The sequence below is a fragment of the Quercus suber genome, unplaced genomic scaffold (assembly GCF_002906115.3).
Source record: "Quercus suber isolate HL8 unplaced genomic scaffold, Cork oak 2.0 scaffold_218, whole genome shotgun sequence".
In the NCBI taxonomy this organism is placed as follows: Eukaryota; Viridiplantae; Streptophyta; class Magnoliopsida; order Fagales; family Fagaceae; genus Quercus; species Quercus suber.
This window is the reverse complement of record NW_027069676.1, coordinates 1,061,660-1,071,401: the sequence shown is the minus strand read 5'-3', so window position 1 is coordinate 1,071,401 and position 9,742 is coordinate 1,061,660. Positions and strand designations below refer to the sequence as shown.

At 32.3% G+C, this 9,742-nt stretch overlaps 1 protein-coding gene and 1 non-coding gene across 2 annotated transcripts; one reads left to right on the top strand and one right to left on the bottom strand.

Annotated features, from left to right (window-relative positions):
• The first annotated feature begins 946 nt into the window (after positions 1-946).
• On the top strand, positions 947-2,074 carry LOC111991962 (uncharacterized). The gene is made up of 3 exons (XR_010631487.1): positions 947-1,444; positions 1,537-1,652; positions 1,746-2,074. It is a non-coding gene; the product is annotated as an uncharacterized LOC111991962 (transcript).
• Positions 2,075-8,010: 5,936 nt separating this feature from the next.
• Positions 8,011-9,105, bottom strand: LOC112020863 (germin-like protein subfamily 1 member 14). Its single transcript, XM_024053429.2, has 2 exons — positions 8,894-9,105; positions 8,011-8,703 (listed from the first exon to the last, which is right to left on the bottom strand). The coding sequence occupies exons 1-2, from the start codon at positions 9,018-9,020 to the stop codon at positions 8,168-8,170; spliced, it is 663 nt and encodes a 220-aa protein (XP_023909197.1). The 5' UTR covers positions 9,021-9,105; the 3' UTR covers positions 8,011-8,167.
• Positions 9,106-9,742: the final 637 nt, after the last annotated feature.

Sequence of the window (9,742 nt, the reverse complement as noted above, 5' to 3'; positions counted from 1 at the left end):
AAATTTGAGTTGTATTTGATCAAAAGTATGAAAAATGGAAACCAAATGAAAAGCTTTCAATCAAATGTAAACAAATTAGTGAGGGGTCATATATATTCATTTCTACAAGTGAGATAAGTCACTTGACTTCATATTAGTTGTGTATGACTTGATTGAATTGATCATTGAAGTTTCATACTAGACTATAGACTAGTTCATACGTGATCCATACATACATCACACAAGTTTAATGTTCAATAAATATTTATTTTATTTGTGTGATTATACATGTGTTAAATATGATGTGTGTGCTTAACCATATGTGGATCAAATCAAAAAGATTTTTGTTCTTTTTATTTGCTTTTAGAAGTAATTTGTATTACCCATGTTTTTCAAAGTTTTTCAAGTTGATTTTGTGTGAAAAACATGTTTTCTAAGATTTCTTGACTAGGAGTATCTATCTTCCCATCTCAACGCAGTTTGCTTCAAGTTTCTGAATTTCTAATTTCAATTGTCTCTGTTTTTGTTTCGGTTTCATTTTATTGTAGCTATTTGATCCTATTTTTTCTGGTAATCTGCAAATAAAGAAAAATTATTTTCATTTGCAATGTGCTTGCAGGGGTACATCTTGGTTAGGAAACCTGGGTGGTTCGTAGAGTATGGAACAAGAAAATAAAGAGGAAGCAGAGACTCCTGAGAAGACATTACCAGATTCTAACTTGGAACAAACAAGAGGAAAACAAAGAGGCAGTAGAGGCACCTGAAGTGGCATCTAGTAAACCAGATTCTAACAAGAACAAAGCAGGGACATCAAGAAATAAAACTTCAAGATCATTAAAGGCCAAATCCAAAATTTCAAAGAAGCCTCTTGCTAGTAACTCGTTGAACACAGGAAAAGATAATGTTGGTGCACATGTTCGGAGAAGATAAAGGAGAGGAAGAAGAAGCAAATACGGAAGGGCAAAGAAAGTAGCAACAATGAGGAACAAGATGTTAATAATCTAAAGTCTAGAGAAGAAAGCAAAGAGAAGAATATTGTTATTGGAGAGCGTAATGATAAGAGGCAACGGCCTCAAAAGAACCAAGAGAAGATCTCTGAGTTGGAAAAGCGCAAACAAAAACAGAGAAACAAAGGAAATAATGGTGGGTCCAAAATAGTATAAAGAGTCAAAAGAACAAAGAAAAGCATGATGGCAGGGAAAGGAACCGAAATAAGGAGAAGAAAGAAGAAAAACTTGGTGGCTTGATCTTCATGTGCAATCCAAAGACAAAGCCAGATTGTTTCCACTATTCTGTAATGGGCGTTTCAACAAGTAAAAAAGAGGTTGTGATGAGTATCAAACCCGAGCTTAAACTATTTCTCTTTGATTTTGATCTGAAGCTTCTGTATGGGATTTAAAAGGCATTGTCTTCTGGGGGCATGAAACTTGAGCCAAGAGCTTTTGGTGGGGCTTTTCCTGTTCAGGTCAGATTTTCTTGTGGCTGACTTCTCTTGATAATTTGTGTTTTTCTTCATCTTTCTAGCTACATGTGTGCTGATGAATTTTTAATTTTCAGGTGCGGCTCACAGTTGAGAAGGATTGTTTTTCACCATCCGAGGCTGTTTTAAGAAGGCAATCAAGGAAATTTATAATGAAATGAACAAATTCAAAACAGAACTTACTGTTAGACAAGTAAGATTTACTCGTTTCTTCAGTAGTTTGGGGTCATTGTTTCTGATTGTATTTTTAGCATTCATAATGTTCCAATTTTCCCGATCATGTTAGGAAGCTCACGGAACTTTTCCAACCAGCTGGGGTCCTCTCAAATGCACACTCTGTCCACTCTCCACAAGTTGCTAGAGTTTATGATCAAACTCAGGAAATTCATGAAAGAGGAAGAGAAGTGTGGCCCTATTCTCACAACGAAACACTCCCTAGGGATCCTTATTCCAGTGGTGATTTTATTAGTTATCCCTTGCTGTCTCATGAAAGAGATCAGCGTATTGCACACAGGGATGTGACTTCTATACCGAGAGGGGAAATTCCTCGTGATTTATATCTAACTGAAAGGGAGTATCGAGCTTATGGTCTTCAGGGAGAGAGAAAAAATTTAACTCCCCTGATGAGTGTGAACTCGTCAGTGCTTGTTCGACGGACGGAGATGATCTTCCAACCTTTAAAAATGAACACCGGTGTGGTGCCTGCCACGACGCCTCCGATGCCAAAGTCAGTAAAAGAATGTTTAAAAAATGCAATTGGAAAGAATTCAAGAAAATGTCTTAGCGAATTTCTGTGTGTATCTACCTCTTCTTCAGCAATGTGGGAGGCTTATATATCCTTTCCTGGCCTCTAGCCGTTGAGTAGTTATGGAGGTCTTCAATGCTCCTTTTCGTAACGCCTGAGGCCCTTTAGTGTGCCATTATTACCTTCCAACGGATTGTACAGTTGTCTCTCGAACCGTTTTGTCTGCATTGAATGGTTCGGATAAGTTCGTCAGTAAAGAGTATGATTGACTCACCTGGTCTGAGCATGGAATCGTCCGTGATGGTGTAATCGTCAGTGAGTTTATGACATTCGTCAGTCCTATCAGTTGCGCCCCGATTTTGTGTTCGTCTTTATAAAAATTAGTTAGTAAAATGAATTATTCACTTGTTTCTTCTCTCTTTCCTATTCTTGTCACCCACCCTCCACTCCAGTGCTCTATGTTAAATGTATTATGTTACAATGAGTTTAAGTCATTGTGTGAGAATATACTTTAATAGATAAAAACAAGAACCTACCATCGGTTGTACAAGTTGGGGTAGTCAACTAGCCAATACCCCTCCAACTACCAGTTTCGTGTGGTGCATTGACGATGGGGAGTAACAATTGATAGTGAGAGAGTGAGAGAAGTGGCCATCATTGATGAAGATTATAGCTGTTAACGGCCAGATCTAGAGAGAAGAGGGAAAAACCTATACTCACCTAATAAATAAAAAAATCCACTACCTGACTGCTGCGTGTCACTGCTGGAGACGTTAGTAGAAGGTTGGCACGAGAGACCTTTGCTCAACTTTTAAGCCCGACAGTCTTTTTGGGTGAAGATCGTGGCCTTCCATGGGCAAATTTGATTTTTCTAGTGAAGATTGCAGTCTTTCAAGGCCGAATGGTGATATGTCATAGCATGCATTAACAACCATATCCAAAGACTTCTTATACTCTTGCTAAGTAAATTAAAGATTTTAGATGAATAAAATGCCTTTATATATATATATATATATATAACCGAAATCTCTGAAACTCTCACAATTTTTCACGTTAGTACAATATTTAAATAAAATTTTCATTTTATTTAAATAAAATTATTATTTTTTAGTTCAAACTTAACCATGAGTGAAACTCTATCTCTCTAACGAATACAACTTAAAATCAAACTCAAATGTTGATAATCTATATAAAAACAAAAATTATGATAGGACTAAAAAAAAAAAGACTAAAGTTGAAAAAAAAAAGAAACTCACGTTGATAATTGTGGATTTGGTTTTGAGTTGAAATTTCTACTAATTATTTTTATATTGTACATGGTAGATAAAGCATTTCTATTTTTTTGCAGAAAAATCAAAGATGCAACCTATGTCTTCCAGCCTAGGGAATGATAAATTTTTATTTGGTATGTTATATATAAATTTGTTGAATTTGGTTTAGTTCTAAAGTAGAATTTGGGGATTCTATAAATTTTGAAGTATTAAGTTTTGGAGTTTTTAGTATTTGCATCTCAGTAGGTTGATCTTAATTCTTCATCTTAAATGTTTTTTATTTAGGTTCATGTGATTTTTTGTTTTCTTATTAAAAGCTATGGTTTTTGGTTGATTAATTATTTGTTTGGATTAATTTCAATTAATTATTTGTTTGGATTCAACATAAAAGATAATGGAATTAGGTATTATAATTTTGATATTGTTCCATATTTTGAATTGTCTATATTGTTATTACCACGAGAAAGTCATATTACTACTCAAATTTGAAACTTGGTGTGTCTTCCTCATATCATGGTCTTTGTTTATATATATGCAGTTTATATTAGTTTTGAGTGCGTGTGTATATATAACTATTTAGAGTTTTGCTTTATTAATTTAAGAACTGTAAATTATTAGTTGCAACTCACTAACGTTCAATATTAGATAACACTTCTGAATGATGGAAAAGTATAGAAGTTAAATATTTATTAATTTTTTTTTAAAATACTAACTAGCAAAATGTTTATTTACTTATTATTGGATTTTTTTTTTCCAGAGTCAATAGCTATTCTGTGCATCGCACGGGTTAGCATCTAGTTTCTTCAAATAAAGAAGCACTTTCACTTTCAAAACTGGTAGACGTGGGCTCATGTGTCATAATAGAATTCTAACTTATTGTAGCGCTTGTCATCCAGTAACCATTTCAAAGGCCTAAAAAACTCAAACACATTATAGGTTGACTTTACATAATCTCTCAAGCAACTAGTGAAGCATTCACTCAATTGTGGTAGCAATATTTGCACAAAGACTATGCCTAATGCATATTTCTTTTCTAGAATTTCTTAAATTGATTAGCTTTTTACAAAGTTCTAAAATTTATTAAATTGATTAAAATGGAGAAGATTAATATATGAAGATTGTGAAGTATTGTCAAGATAATATCAAGAATCTTTTGCATTAGTAAAACAATTTTGATTGCATTGCTCAGAAAACCAAAACGACGAACAAATATGAAATTACTACCATAAATTTTTTTTCTTAGGAACACATACAAAATTACTACCATAAATTTTTTTTTTCTTTAGGACAATAAGTGATAAATGATTGTTGGGTTGTCTTCTTCTCCTTTTTTTTTTTTTGGTTAGTAGTTTTTTTGGGTGATAATGCTGGTATTACTAATCAAATTCTTTATTTTACTTTTTGATCACTATATTTCTGTTTACTTTCACATAGGTCACACTTTTTAGCTAGTGTGACTTTATAATTCATCTACTTGGATGCTTTCCTTGGTAATTCCACAATTAGAGATGCATTATTCTTTAAGTCTAATTTATACTTTATTGCATTGATGGTTGACAAATGATAATTTGTAATTCAAAATCTTTCTCTCTTCTTTCTTACTAGGACGAGTTTAACAACTATTATCATATTGTATACACCACAATATGAATTGGATTTGAGGGTTTATATATATATATATATATATATATATAAGGCTTGTTGCACCACAAACAAGTCTACTCTTCAAAATTTTCTTTTGTTTTCTTCTTCTCCTATTTTCTTGGCTGATTTGTTAAAACTTAAAATTTGTGTTTGGCTTCATCTTGCTAGGTTCTTTTTTGATGATTATTGGCTTATATGCTGTAATTTGGGCTAAAGCTAAATACCTAGAAGAGATCAAATAAGATATAGTTTTAGAGCTACCACATAAATTTTTTAGAAAACAACAGTATTAAATGTATAAAATTATCAGAAGCTCAACATAATGAAGTGATTCCATGGTATATAAAAAAAATTTGGACACGTATAAACAATTCTATAATTAATATGTTTGCTTTCCCATGCCCCTTTTATGTTATTTATTGATCGACTAAGCTTTACTACACATAGTTTCCTCATTTTTTCACATTTTTTAAATTGTGTGGAAAGGAAAAAAAAAAAATCAATATATGTTTTGGAGAGAAAAAATTTGTAATAGTTGGTTCTCATATATGAGTTTAGTGATTATCAAAATATAAATTATTATAACTTTTTTCAATAGTTTTTATGTGATAAAATGGAAACAAAGGTTGTATAAAATGCTCATTAACTTCTCCAAAAATGGAAAATAATATTAGTTTTCATGTGAAATAATCAAGATTCATTTTCATTTTCTAATAAAAATTATATATTTTCCTCTTTTTTTTTTTAATTTTAATTTTGTTATGTTTTGATGCATATCTCAATATATTATAACATATTACATAATATCTTGCCATATATAATAATTGAAAGTAAAATGCAATATGTTTTCTTGCCAAAAAAAAAATAATAATTAGAAAAAAAAAATAAGATATAGACTTCCTTACTGAATATATATATTATATATTAGAATGTAATTACATTATTGTGAGATGGATTCGGACTATTACTTTAAGTCTCAACTACTAATCTCATTTTTTGCTTAACGAAAAAAAAAATTATTTGAAATTTTCCTATGCATTGTTTGGGTTTGCGATTAGTGTATTCATAAAATTTAAAGCATTTTGACCTCAAAAAAATAAAAATAAAAACTCTAATGCATTTTGTAGGTGACTACTTGAAAAATTAAATCTTTTGGTTTATAATGGATAAATGTTTCTTTAAGGAATTGTGGATAATGCTTAATTTTATCTCGCGACATCATTATGGACTATTAAGACTTAACGTAATTTTTCTCATCAATGATACATCATACATGTATTATCCATAATGCTTGAGAAACTAGGAGGAAAGAACCAAGCTCTAGAAGAGGCTTGACAATTGAAACGAAGCCATACGTGATCTTCTGTATGTAAGAGGATTATCCCTTACAAAGAAAGGAATATGTCTGGCTTCATCTCTGGTTTATCCCTCTATCAAGCCTCTGCTTCTTTTCTTTTTTAATTTTTTTTACAAAATTTGCAGAACCAAGGCTATCAAATAGCAGTGGGTATATGTCAACTTGACTTTATGAAAATTTTATTGATTTTGAATTTTTATTTAGAAATTTAATTTGCTAAATTAGAGCACGTGTACAATTTCAACAGAATTTTTGCATTTTGGAAATAATTTGAAAATCCAAAATTTTTCAATTGAAAATGAAATAACCAAAATTTGGGGTAAAATTTTAACTGAAATTATGCATTTTGAAAATTTGATTTTTTTTTAGGTGGGTAATTAGATAAAAAAAATTAGCAGAATTTCGACAAAATTTCTGCGTTTTAAAAGAAATTTGAAATTTTAATATTTTGGGTGGAAAATAATTATAAAAGAAAACCCCATAATTTATTGTTATTTTGATAGATTTCGACATTGGTTATAATATGATCATGAAGGATGTATGCATGAATATATTACATGAAGTAATGCTAGGACCATATAAAATGACAAAACTTATGCCACAACTCATCCACGTGGCGAGTTTACCACTCACAACTCACCATGTGAACGAGTTGTAAGTGGGTAGAGATAGCATAAATCATAGGTCATAGCGAAAGTTATGGCTCCTAGAAATTTGTATGTTGTGAACTTTTCTAGTTTATCGTAGTGAAATTACGTGTTTGCATAGAGGTCTTCTCAATCTCAGAAGTGGTCAAACCATATGTCTTTGCAAAGCTTAGGATACCCACCTATTGAACATGCTTTGGTTCAGGGAGTCTTTATCTCACACAACCTTTCCAACAAAATATTGCTTGTGTGATTCAAAGATTGTTTGGCCTGGTTTCGATCAAACCCTCAATGAGGTTTGAGTTTCGGTGTTGGAGAGTTTTCTTGTTTGTGTGATATCTTTCTCATTTTAGGTCAAATTTAGCGGATCCTCTTATTCTTTAGAAGGTAATTGACATGTCTTCACCTTGGTGCAAAAATATTTGTGATCAAACAGTTTAAATATTTTTTAGCCAAACCTTACACTTACGTTTTTCTTAAAAACTCTCATGTTTGAGGTATTTTGACTAAATTTATCAAAGTGAAGGTGTTTGATTGGGTTTCTTGGTCTTGATTTCATGTGTGTAATTATGCTTGTTGATGCAAGTACGTTATCATTTTGATCAATGAATAAGAAGAAATTATCTTACTCGCTGATTTTGTAAGTAAGCTAGGGATGTAGCACATAATCAAGAAAGGACTAAGCTGATTGGAATACGACATGTGGGCGGAAAAAGGATTTCTTAAATGAAACACGTTTTTGTTTTTTAACCTAACATGTACTTGAGCTTCAGTAAACCTTAACTAACCCCTATTTTAATTAAATATGCATTTTTTATTATTATTATAAATATATAGTTGCTATGCCATTGCCACATGGATTAAAAGAAAAATGAAAAAGGTGGTGCTTAACAAAATGCCAACATTTTCTTTATTACAAATCTTCCAAAAAAGAGTTACATAAACAATCGTTTTATTTTAATCTAGTTATGATTGCAATGAGAAAAACAGAGCAATATATCGAGTGCTTCATAGCACTTACAATTACTTTTTCTAATTGAAAATTTAGAATTCTTTTTGAAGATATTTAACCACTTTCTTGTCAAGTTGGAAGGCCTTGGTCAGAACATCAGGATTAATGGGAGGATTGGATCCAAAAACAGCATTTGCTATTGTGATTGCGCCTGCATTTTGGCTGCTTAAACCAGAAATGGCAATTGCATTGGTTTTTCCCACATTGACTTGAAAGTGAATGAGACCAACTGGAAAGACAAAAACATCCCCTTTGTTTAGGGTTTTGGTGAAGAGGCGATTATCAGTGTTGGATGTTACAAAACCAACGAAGAGAGTACCCTCCAAGACTACTAGGATTTCAGTGCCACGAGGGTGAGTGTGGGGAGGATTTTGTCCATATGGTGCAAAGTCAATCCGAGCAAGGGATATGCCAAGAGTATTGAGGCCTGGCAATGTGTCCACGTTCACATTAGTGACGTTTGACCCAACTTTATTATATGTGTTCCCAGGAATATTCAATCCAGCAAGGTAGAAATCATCAGCTGTGACAAGCTTTGGATCCTTGCAGAACTTTCCATTCACGAATACTGCATAAAGGAATTTTTGTTATGGACACTTCAAAAAGAATGCTAATAACTTCAATGCAGAAAATAATAAGGCCAAGTAGCTAATATTATTTCTTCCATATCTATATTCTAGTTAGTGTAGATTCTTTACATGACAAAAATAATGCAGAAACTTGAAAAAAGAAAAAAGAAAAAAAAGAAGAGTTTATACCAGCTGACTTGTCGGAGTAGTCCTTAAGTGCAACACAGAAGTCCTGCAGGGGAGCAGGGTCAGAGGCAGAGGCAAGAGAGAATGCAAAAGCGAAGAGGGCAACAGTTACAAGGTAAGCTTTCCTCATATTTCAGGCTAACTCGATCTTCTGTTCTATATATTTTTGCTTCGGGATTCGGGTGAGGGATGAAAAATGTTGAATGGAAAGCATGTCTATTTATAGGTTAGACACATTGAATAGGTCTGATTTTCCATACGTGAATGATGCATTAAGTCTTCGACTATTACGAAATTTCTTTTTGATGTACAAATTATTCTTTAACCACTATCGCGCGCCTTAAATGTTCACCAAATTAGACCAGTTCAATGAGATAACATTACGGTTATATGTTACTAATAAGGCACAATCAATGATAAAGACTGATCGTATAATTAGTATGCGTACTAAACCTGTACTCTTTCCACAAAAGATAAAGCTCTCAATTATAGAACACACCATCTCAACGTATATTCAACTTGGATGTATCTTTATTTCAAGGGGTTGTTAATAACTTAATATTTTGGTGGAAAGTTTCTGCGTGACTTCGGCTTACTTCAATGAAAGTGCTTGAGAAATACTATTGTAGAACCCATAATTAGATGGATTCAAAGCTTCTAGTGTATTACGTAACTGCAATAAAGAAAGTCCGATTGAAGATCAAGTGGTAAAGTCTTTGCCAGTGGAAGGCACCATAACCTTCCAAATGTACTTAAATTTCTTCATTCAATTATATTTCTTAATCTAATTCATGTTAGGAATTTAACCTAATTCATGAAACCATGAGAAACAAAAAACAGAGAAAAAATATA